General features: G+C 35.7%; 1 protein-coding gene across 10 annotated transcripts in view; it reads right to left on the bottom strand.

Moving 5' to 3' along the window:
- DOCK9 (dedicator of cytokinesis 9) overlaps nucleotides 1-12,103 on the bottom strand; it is a 118,002-nt gene that overhangs the window by 68,963 nt on the left and 36,936 nt on the right. For all 10 annotated transcript variants that reach the window (XM_031613746.2, XM_031613747.2, XM_031613748.2 and 7 more), the window contains exons 3-5: nucleotides 5,773-5,862; nucleotides 4,036-4,118; nucleotides 2,482-2,551 (exon numbers count right to left, since the gene is read on the bottom strand). In XM_031613746.2, coding sequence (XP_031469606.1) covers nucleotides 2,482-2,551; nucleotides 4,036-4,118; nucleotides 5,773-5,862 — 243 coding nt within the window. The remainder of the gene's footprint in view (nucleotides 1-2,481; nucleotides 2,552-4,035; nucleotides 4,119-5,772; nucleotides 5,863-12,103) is intronic.

The following is a 12,103-nucleotide window of genomic DNA, read 5'->3' as shown; positions in this document are numbered from 1 at the left end:
TGGTTTAAAACCACAAGTTCAAGAAGATGAAGTGATTATGAGATCGTCAGAACTTGGTTCTGTACAGCATGTCATTTAATTATGAAATTAGATCTTTTCTGTAGATTCATAAGCCACAAAAGTCCCACCTGATATGACAAGAATTCCTGATATAACAAGAATTCCTTCATTACCTGTGTTAATAAAAATTCAGATTTCTCTCTGTTAAGACTTTTCCAGTTCAAAGTCTCTGAAGTGCACTGTTTACCAGCTCTGCTGAACTGCATGATAGTTCCTAACAGCAAAACTGACCATCATTTGGGCCCCTCTAGTTACACCATTTCTATAAAGTAGAATTCTTGCCTACAAGGGCCAAAAAGCTACCGATTTTTTCCAGGCTACCATCTGTTAATACAAAACAACACAAAGCTCACAGTCATTAACACATTACTTTCACAGTGAAAACATACTTCCTGTTCCCAGCTGATAAGTTAATTTCCTTATTTTTATTATTACTGCTGGACATTATGCTTCACTTTTTTAATGATCTTTCCCACTGACACTGCTCCAAAATTTATTCCAACAGCGACTGTTTCAATAAAAAACAACTCCTTATCTGGACCCCCATATCCCTGGCTGATTTAAAAAATTCCATTTATAAACATTAACTTGATGGCTCTATAGTATAAATTACATATTTTAAAAATACCATTTTTAAAAGGGTAAACTAAACCTTTATCTGTTTTTCCTCCAATTTTAATCACCTACAACTCTGTCTTTCTCTATCATTCCCTTAATAAATCACCTTTCAAAAAACCTACAGGGAAAAAAAAGACAGAACACCTTCAAATTTAAGATTTGCACATCTGCTTTTTGGCAAACAAATATGTAAGTATTTGAAAGAAAGGAACTGTTCAGTTTTTGAAGTTATTAGAATATTTTAAAAAATGCATCACTTTAACAAGCAAGATATTCTTCCGTGGAGGAAACAATCTGTTTCCCTCATCCTATTCCCATTAATCTCTCTTTTCTTCTGATTACACTTTAAGTTCCTCTACAAAGAGCAACTGATCTCTTCTCTAGCAACTATTAACTCTGGAAAAGCTATGATGTTAATGCCTGCTCTAACAGGAAATTGGGCAGAATGAAACAGGAAGTCCCCCTGCTTACATCTACCATTACATGGAAGAAATATACTACCTGGCAAAACCTATGCTATCCATTTTTTCAGTACTTAACAAATTCTAGCTATAATCATATTCACTACTAACAATCATGGTAAATCCTACCTTCATCTACGTTGTTTTTTATTTCCCATGTTGAACTCACTGTTTTATAATCCACTTCTGCTAGCATGAATGTGGTAATATTTCTGACAAGTCGTCTTAAATTCTTAAATCACAGAATCACAGAATGGCCCAGGTTGGAAGGGACCTCAAGGATCATAAATCTCCAACCCACCTGTCAGCTGCCAGGCCACCATCCTCCCCAACAGAGAGCATTACTATTCTCATCTTACAAACTGGAAAACTTGGGATACAGATACATGAAGTTATCTGTCCATCCAAATATCACAGTGCACATTAACAACAGAGAAATGACATCCTGAGACTCTTTGGAAATCTGCCTGTTTAGACACACTCCCTCAACTACATTTTCAACTTGTAAGGAGCTATCTTCATTTCACAAGCAGCAGTTCTGAATACAAGGAATGTATAAACAAAGTAATTATCAAGGATAAAAGCCACAAAAATAATTTCATTTTGATTTTGATTCTTTTTTTTCAGTGATGCAAAAGTTCAAGTACTCTCAAGAAAAGGGAGAACTGGCTTCTAACCAGTTTGTGTTCTGAAACAGGGTGTGGAAAAACTAAACAAATCATACAAATAACAGAAACAATTATTGAATAAAGTCTTCCACATTCAAAACATAGTGGAAAACTACTTGAGAGTATAGGTACCTCCAACTTCCCTACGCCAATGACAAAAAATGAAAATGCACAGGACTTTAATAAAGACTAATAAAGATTCTAATAAAACTTCAATAGCTTCCATTTTCACCACATATTTTCAGAACTTATCCTGCATCCAAATTTCTATCAATCTACTTTTAACTCAGAGTATATTGTCACGTATTGTATACTGATAGGCATTCGTCAGCATGTACTTCCAGGCTGGAACAGGTTCACCTATGATTTTACTCAACTCTGCACAGAAACAATACAAATTAGACCTTATGAAAGCTCCAAGATGATTCTTTACCACTGCTGAAAAGCTTCTACATTTTCAGCATCTATCAAAACTTGTTTTACTCATACTAAGATCTAGGGAATAAAGGACTATTTGAAAGGAAGTACAGTAACTACTTTCTCCCCCTAAATCAGGCTGTTCAGTGCACTGTCTGGTTTTACTTACAGACACCAACACTTAACTTATAACTTCTGCTTACCCTATCTCAACATTCTTTAGTGAACACAGAATAAAGGAATTATTATTATCTCACCTCATCTTTATCTGCTTCTTCATCCACTTCATACAAATGCACTGGAAGCTTCTCCGGTTTTGTCACTTTACTAGGAAAGAAAAAGTTTCTATGATACTACAAATCTGCTGATTGGTTGTATATTCCATACAGCAAAAAATAAAGATGTTATTTCTCTAGCTAAAGAGGAAAAAGTACAAGAATATCTGGGTAAATCTCTCTCTTATCCTGCAATGTTCCTAACTCACACATATGGTCACACTCTTTCTATTGTTCTGCTAGCCACTGTCTCTTTGTATAACTGAGGAGAAACAAATGCCTTCTTGTTTGCTGCAATCCTAATATCTTAGGTGCAATAATTACCATCTGTAACAAACTACAATGCAAAAGGTCATCTGGACTTAGGAAGGGAAAATCAAATGTGAGAAAAGAAATGCTGTTGCTGTGTTTATATGTCAATTTAAAAGTGACATTTTAGAAATAAATTTAAAAAAAGAACAGTAGAAGCTCCTCCTTCTCCATCTTTCTGTCAAAAAATGACTCCCTCTGTCAAAATGCTTTCTGGAACGTGAAGGAAGTCATCAGAAGGCCCATCTACATGCCATAAATATAGCAAAGCTTTTCACTAATGGGAATAATATCTCCCAGTGAAATCAAATCATCTTCACATAAACTTTAAATAAAACCTTTGTTCCAACCATTTCTACAGCTGTTATTAACGATTAATGCAAACATAAAAACAAATATCAATCATTAAAAGCAAAACAGAATTTGATCAAATACATAGAAATAAAAAAAGAGAATTAAATCAGTAATTTTTCCTTTGTGCTGAAGGCATATTTAAATCTGCAATTCTATTTTTATCCAAGAACTTCTCTGAAAGAGGCACATAATATCACAGTCAGTTCCATCTAAGCAGCTGTGAGTTGATGTGGTATGTATTGCATGCCTTCATCAAGGATGAGCATACACACACAAAAAAAAACTAGTCCATTTTAAACTATTTTTCATTGAATACATGTTTAAATATGGAAAAAATGAACATGATTTCAGAAAAGCAATGCTCACATTTCTTCTTAGATTTCTAGACAACCCTTAAAACACTGTCTGACTCTTAAGCTATATATATATAAGGGCATATATACAGAGTGTTAACACAACATTTGAAAATATGTGTGTCCACCTCTCTTGATTAATAGCCTATAATTATTTGTCTAGTCTAGGTTCTATTCCTTAAGCTCCTAAGGAGAACTCTAAAAGCAACCTCTGAAACTACAGAAACAAGAAATCACCATTTTACCACTGAGTTTCATCTATTACTTGAGTTTGTTTTTATTCTCATAGTTACTTATAAGCTGTCAATGACAGAAATTCTTGTAATATCCTCCCTATGATTAAGGCAATGTTACTACAGTATCTTCCCAGAAAATGGTATAACAAGATCTTAAAACTTCATGTTCCAGATTAATTCCATCCTAGAAATCTTCACTGTCTTTACTAAACATTGGTATAGCATATAACTGGTTACACACACCAAATTTAAGGCTGTATTATATCAGTGGCTAACATACTTACTTTGGAAGCTGTCGAAATTCTGCTGAGTAATCTTCATATTTATAGTTAACAACGTGCCAGTCTGAATTGTAGGTTCTGATGCACTATGTTAATGGAAACCAAATATTAATATTAACTGGAAAACAATCAACTCTATACCAGCATTCCCTAGAGACACATACACTAAAAAAACCTTCTCAGATATGGCTGTTTATGAACTATTATGATTACACAGTGATCTCTGAAAATTATATACACTTCATTTCTTTTGCAAAGCTGCTTTTTGTAATAAGTGATGTTTCAATAGGATATTATCATATAGACGTGTATCACATAAAACCAGAAAATGGTGAATACATTCAGCATCTGGATTAACCACCTTCAGTTGTCTGAAAAGTTAAAGCAGCACGTCACTGCAGCTTAAAACATGACTGACACTTCAGAAAGCTCAGCATTACAAGACAGATGGATTACTAAAATAGAATATTGAATTTTGCATGCACTTTGATGGAGAAATTAAAAACTCCTTTCTCTTAGATTTATGCTTAACATGCTTTCAGCTGCTGAAAAGCAATCGCCCTGGACTAGGACACAGGAAATACCGTCTCACTCCACCCATATTGCTAAAACATAAAAGTGCTGATTTATCTTGGCTTTGAATGAAGTAACATAAAACTGACAAAATCTGTTGTTAGAAGTCATGCGGTACAGAATTTTGTGCTCCATTACATGCACACAAATACTGCATCTAACAGTTCAAAAACATTTTCTTTCTATTTCAAATATTAAATATATGTGAAGCAGTTTGTTCTGCAGAAAATCACTGAAATTCTTGAATTCCCTACAGCACTCCTCCCTCCCTGTGTATCACTTTCAGATTTATCGTAGAATTATTTGGATTAAGTATTAATGGTAGCTATCACTGAGGAGAAATCACTTTAAGGTTTAAAATAGATTGAAAAGCTTTTTGAAACTGTCAGCTTTGTTAAAATTACAACAGACACACACTTGTTGTTTCAGGTGTTAAAACACAAGCTTCAAGTATATTAGTTAAAAAAAAAAAAACAGTAGATAATATAAAAAAGACAAAAATTGTAAGCCTTTTGTTCCTAAGAGGCCTCAACAAGACACAAAGTGTCTTGTGTAACAGTCAGAACCAAGGGAATGCCAACACAAAAAAATGGTTAAGAGAAACTAAGTTTGAGAACGTGCTGTTTTTACACGTAGCATAGAAACTGAGGATGAAGGATTAATTTTGCCGTCTACAAGCACTAATACTATGAATATCTCTGTTCCAACAAACAACGGGATTATTGTGAATAAATTGAGAATGTCTGGAATTAAACAGTTTAACATAAAAAAGTAAGTCACACTGATTCATTCGGGTTCAATAACGCCATCGATATTGTGCATGTACATCACCCATATTCAACTGGCAAAGTCAAAAGCATGAAAGTAAGAGAAGGTGGGAGGAGAACCATCCTCAAAAGTCGATGATACAAGCAACACTACTTACAGCTATTCCTGTAATCCTTTTCTAGACACTGAAGGAGAAAATACTTGTTTTTTTCCTGGAAATTTTCCCTTGACAAAACTAGAGAACTAGTTCTCAAAACAAAATACTGAGAGCTAAATGGCAACATTTTTTTTTTCAGATTATTTTTTTCTGTATTTTTTTTAACAACAAATGAAGCCGAAGAAATGCAGGTCAGGGATAATATTGCTATTAGACACAAACACATAAGGTTCCAATTTTACCTCAGTAACAAATAAGCTCTGTGCTTCCTTCTCTGCATTTTCAGGAACTGTTGAGTGAATGTATCGACTCTGTCGTTTCAGTAATGCTGTCTGATAAATAACAACAACAAAATCAGTGACACTTGCAAATAAAGGAAGATGATAAAGTGTGACAACACTCAAGTTATATTGCTATAGACAGTAGAGAAGCTGAGCAGCAAACATCCTGTGAATACAGGAAAGGAGAGCAGCCACTTAACAAGAATTTAGTTCCATTCAAACATCAGTTTGGAACTACTTGTTCCTTCCCTCACAGCAAGAACAAGGTGACAAGTTTGGAATCAGGAAGAATTAGATGCCATAAAGAAGTGTTTTCCTCTATTACGACAACAATGGCAAGAAAATACCGGTAAAAATAATTCCACCTTGGCAATGTAACTTCAGTACTTTGAACACAGACATTAGGGTAGTGTTACTGCTACATATAAAAACTATTGCTTAAGAAAATAGCAACTTCATGCCAAAATAACAAGGATAGTTCAATTGCAGATTTCAGTTGGCAAAAAAAAAAGCAAAAGAAAAAAAAAAAGAGAGATTTATGCTACTAAACTGAAGGTGACAAAGAAAGCCTTGACCCCTGTTCTACCCTTCTATCAGCCAAAGCACGCTTACCAAAACCAGAACTTACTCCCAGTCTATGCCAGAGTTCAGAGAACAGCTGACAGAGAACAGGAAATGTCACTGTGACTATGAATTTCTGCTTCAAAAACGAACACTATACTAAGCCTTAGGCACTTTAAACTAGGAAGTGTAAAAGGTGAAAACTTTACAGAATCTTCTGGCCCACAAGTAAATGAGTGCACAACAGAAACGATTTCGTACAGTTCAGAAAACATTAAAAACATCACAGCTTATGTCATCAGAGATGGACAAGTGAGCTTCCATGGGCTGTGTTTGGAATGAGGCTGTGATCCCTCACTTGTTACCCACACTTCCAGCATCACGGTACCACAAACCATCAGAGAAGAATGTGAAAAGATCATGGAATCAGAAAATAACCAAGGTTGGAAAAGACTTTCAAGATCATCCAGTCCAACCATCCACCTATCACCAATAGTAGTCACTAAACCATGTCCCTCAACACAAAATTCAAATGTTCCTTAAAAAAAAAAAGATAAAAAACAAGCAAGGAAAAAAAAAAGAAAAAAAAACCTCCATATACTAATGGTCAAGAAGAAGGGATAGCCATCAGTATGTCATCTTAAATCATCCCTGCTGAGAGACTGATCCATGAGGTGATGGTTTTGTTGTTATCAAAGGCCCTTCCCATTATCTGGGGATGGCTTTTAAAGTTGGAATATTCGAATACAGTAAAGGTTTAAGGAAAGAAAATGTAGGCTATGCTCATGGTCAAGTCAGTCATCTGCTCCAGCACTCTACTGAAAAGTGACAATGCTAACTGCTTGAGTACGAGAGGTGAAGTAACAAAACCAAAAACACATGCACAAAAAAGCAACATTATGGGACCTATAAATCTTAAAATATAGTTTAAAATACCTGCAATAGGTTAACTGCTAAACACGATTACTGCAGGAGTGATTAAGTTCTCAGAATTCTCAAAACATGTTCCTTATTAAGAAAATGTGCTCATTTAAAACCATATCAACTTTAAAATAGTCGTTTTCACCAACACTGTGAAGTGTAAAACATTTATAAAAAGAAATGTTGAAAAATGTAAAAACATACCTGGTTATCTTGCATGATTTCCACAGACAGTTTGGAACTAACATGAATCACATTGCTGCTTTGGTAGTGGGCTCAATGGTCATTTTCATTTTAACCTCAATTTTATTTGTCTATTTTTTAATCAAATACAAAATCTCACCCATTTTATATTAGCAGGTGTTTGCCATATTGAATATCCATGAGCTCCACATCTATAATCAAACATGGTTATTTTGTTTTCCAGCAATCAAGAAGTGATTCAATAGATTTTATTATCTATCATCTTTAACAGAAGTTAAAGATTTGCTGTTTCTCTTCAAAAACACCAGTGATGGTGAGAAAAAGGTGAAAATCTGTGACTGTCATACACCCACAGTATGAATATATAGGCTATTTTTTTTCCATTTGCAATCTGTCTGAAAACATGAGAATATATATATACACACACATCACTTCTAATCTCAAGACTTTTAGCATCATTCACTGAATTGAAACAAATCTGAGAGACGTAAAATTAAAGTGAGGCTGAATGTCCAAACTGCAGAAAGAGGAAGAGAGGGAAGTGCTGATGTCTGGAGTGATGGCATTTGTCTTCCCAATGAATTATTATGTGTGATGAGCTGTGCTTTCCTGGAAATGGCTGAACATCTGCCTGCAGATGGGGAGCAGTGAATGAATCCCTTGTTTTGCTTTGCTTGCGTATGCAGTTTTCCCTTACCTAGTAGATTGTCTTTATCTCAACTCACGAGTTCTTGCACTTTTACCTTTCCAGTCCTCTCTCCCCTACTCGGGAGGGCTGAGCACAACAATCACTGAGCAAAAGTAATAGGGGGAAGATCAAAATAAATAAATAAATAAAGCTAGAAAACTTAAAAGAGCCTCTCCTCTTTCAAATTCTGTTTTTTTCACATTATAAATTCACTAGATTCATTACAGGTCATTTTTGCAATGAATAAGCACTGAAGAAGCACAAGCAATGGTGGGGGGGAAAGAGGAGGGAAGAGTATTAGCAGCAATAAGAGGAAAATGACAGAATGGTCCTCGGTTCAGCCTGAAACAGTGTGACAGTTGATTGAAAACTATTTCCATTTTATTCATAACCATAAAGGCAGAACAGGCTATTTACTTTATATTCTTGCTTTACAGAGCAAAGACTAGAGTAGCATCTTACTAGGTATTTTTCATAGGAAAGCCATGAACATAATTCGCAGTCCTGCACTGTAGTGGAACTTGGTGGAACTGAGCTGGTGGTGCATACCTGGGCAAATTCTGCTGCTGTTCTCCTGCTACAAAACTGTCAACACAATACTAAGGATTTTTTCTAGTTTTTCTCACATAAAAAGCTTGCTATCTTTTTATCTGCAGTAAGATCAGTTACAAACCAGAAGAATTTATCAAATTTGTTCACATTATTAACTGATATCATGCATACTGCCTCTCTGTCAAGTTGTCCTTCAGCTGCAATAATTCTTAGAGAGCCAGGAAATGCAGCAAGCAGCAATCACATTATTTAGAATAAATCCTTAAAAGTAATTACTAAAGCACCAGAACAACAATACTTTAAAATGCAAGCATTTGTATACATAAGCAGTATAAATCCAGAAGAAAAAAATGTTGGAAAAAATTCTTTTCTACAGTTTTTATCCTGACATCTACATTGCTTGAACTGTTTTGTACAAATGATGTGTTGTACAGCTCTCTGGGTTCAAATTGCCATGTGATTTACAGAAGCATCAGGAACTTTTGTCTCACGCTCTCCAAGAAGATCAAAACCTTTCAGCTACTGTGTTATCAAACTAAGGAAGACAGCTTCCAACACCAGCTAGGATTCCCATGCACTGCTGAGGCACATAATCCAGCACTCACAGACTCCACATACTGAGCTGTTTTGAGAGATTTAGGACAGCAGCACAATGCACTTAGGTTTCACAGGGACGCCAGGGCAGAAAATACTTTTTATTGAGTTACACAGCCCTGGAGTGCTTGCCTATGCTGTGCAATCTTATCATAGAATCACAGAATGACCAGGGTTGAAAAGGACCACAATGATCATCTAATTTCAACCCCCCTGCTACGTGCAGGGTCTCCAACCACCAGACCAGGCTGCCCAGAGCCACATCCAGCCTGGCCTTGAATGCCTCCAGGGATGGGGCATCCACAACCTCCTTGGGCAACCTGTTCCAGCTGCAAGGCAGAGAGAGAAAGCACAGGAAGATGTTAATGTGCTGCATCTCGACAATAAAATAAGGACTGAAAAAACTAGGATTCAAAAAATAGGGAGAAGACCACTGAGTAAAAATTCAGTGGTCTTTTACCCACATTATCACACATTTTGGATTCTGATTTATGGATGCAAATCAACAGGAAGCAGCAACAAACAGCTTTAAAAGACAATCATTGGAAAAGATGCTTGTTTCTTCTACCCATGAGGGGCTTTCTTGAAGAATCCTAGATTTATTTCTATTTCTGAAAGCTGGCATGATATTTATTTCCACAGGTACTTAACTCGCATTAACTAAAACTCAAAAAGTTTTAAGTGAAAGTGCTCTAAATCCATTCAATTCAAAGTCAAAAGGAAGAAAGCTGAAAGCTAAGCACCAAAATGCATTCAACATAAAAACAGAGTAACTTTGTAATGGCATATTTAACTTCAGTAGGAATGCACCTATGTAGTCTTTGCTACAAACAAATCTAAAAAAACTAAACACAAGTTATTTCATTGCAAAATGACCATTAGTAGAGTTTTAAGTTAAGGTTTTCTTTTAATAATTTACCTGCTGTGCAGTTAACATAAGCATTGCTCATTTCAGCTATTGAGCTTATGATAACAATGTGATTCATGAAGATTGTTAAGAAGCCATTTCACTGTTGAGTAAATGAAATGCAAGTGATTTGGAATAATACAGTAAGTTATGAAGAGACACAAAATTCCACACAAGAGTACCCAAAAGATGGGAGAAAGAGTATTACTGGGAGGCAAGAGAATAGAAATCATAACCTCAAATGATTAAGACTGATAGAACTTTAACTGAGGTTAGCAAGATTAATGGGTGAAGCTAATGCACTTAAGTGGAACATTTCATATACTACTTCTATGATAGTAATAAAACAAACACATTATGTAGTAACTGTAGTGAAAATGAAACAAAAACAGACAGCTACAAAACAACAGCCCGCAAAGCACAAAGGTGCTCAAAGTTTAGACAGCCCAACTACTAGGTACAAAATCGAGCTCCACAAAGTACACAGCAAAAAGAATTTCCAAGCATACAATGGCTGTCCTCACAAGTTTGATGAGAACAAGTTACGAAGTAAACTGGTTAGACTGAAGTCATAGATAAAACTCAGAACTTAAGCTTGTGAAAAGCAACTGAAAAAATCTTCAGACCCAGTAGATAAGTAAAGTTGTTGATAAGGAGGTCTTCTGGAAACTAGAGAAAAGCAAAACTTGCTACAGTTTGAGTATGACAGCATTAAGGAAACAAAGAAACTCAAAACTTTAGAAAAAGAAGTACAATCCTACTTATTTGCATTTGATGATCAACACAAAGCATGACAAAAATCATGCTTTTCAGAAAAGTAAATTAGCTTCTACAAATATGTACAAAGGAGAGAAAATTGGATTCATAATCTCAGCCAAATTCAGGATGACGGCTAATGCACTTAAGTGGAACATTTCATGTAATTCAATCAGTTGACAGAAGGACAGTCCTGTTCAGGGAAAACTGACAAAGGTTGAAGAGTGCTTTATGCTCCACCCCTGCTGACACTTTTTTTCTTGTAATTTTGAGAGCTACAGCGACTTCTAACAGCACATTTGGAGACGTCAGAGATTACCAGGACAGGGGAGGTTTGAGTTAGATATTAGGAAGAAGTTTTTCACACAGAGGATATTGACACACTGGAACAGGTTGCCCAAGGAGGCTGTGGATGCCCCATCCCTAGAGGCATTCAAGGCCAGGCTGGATGTGGCTCTGGGCAGCCTGGTCAGGTGGCTGGTGTCCATGCACATAGCAGGGGGGTTGAAACTAGATGGCCTTTTCAACCCAGGCCACTCTATGATTCTATGATTATCAGAAAAAAGTGAATCACTGGTTCTGTGTTTTTTCTTCCTTTCATTTCCTAGGGAAATAACTTCACTGGGAGAAAGGCAGAAAAGCAAGCAACAGACTGTTAGAGAAGTCAGCTGCTGTGCAAGCTCTCTATTTTCTGATACAGACTTCAAGTTCTTACTAGTGCCTCTTAACTACCTAGCAACTCTGATGCAGTAAGAGTTTACAAACTGAATTTGGCATTAAAGGTGAATTCAGAACAAGATATTAAATGAGTCTAACAAAACGGTGAAAAAATTCTGAAGCAAAAATCAAAATGGCAAAGCAATTAGAAGCTGCTAGAATCAAAACAATCTCATTGTTACAATCTCAACCCTGAGCTGCTAGACAATTAGAAAAGTACATTCTGTAGCTTACTCAAGCAGAACTAACAATAAGTAAGTTACATAATCACTTGGCAGTGAGAACCACAATAGCAAAATCAATGCACTTAGCATATTTCAGTAAGTTACACAAATCCCAAATATATTTGACAATTGCAGAGAAATTATAAAAACATTTTCTAAAAACATTAT

Source organism: Phasianus colchicus, chromosome 1, assembly GCF_987193195.1.
Source record: "Phasianus colchicus chromosome 1, bPhaCol1.hap1.1, whole genome shotgun sequence".
Classification (NCBI taxonomy): Eukaryota; Metazoa; Chordata; class Aves; order Galliformes; family Phasianidae; genus Phasianus; species Phasianus colchicus.
The sequence above is the reverse complement of the archived record's forward strand: the minus strand, read 5'-3'. Positions and strand labels throughout refer to the sequence as shown.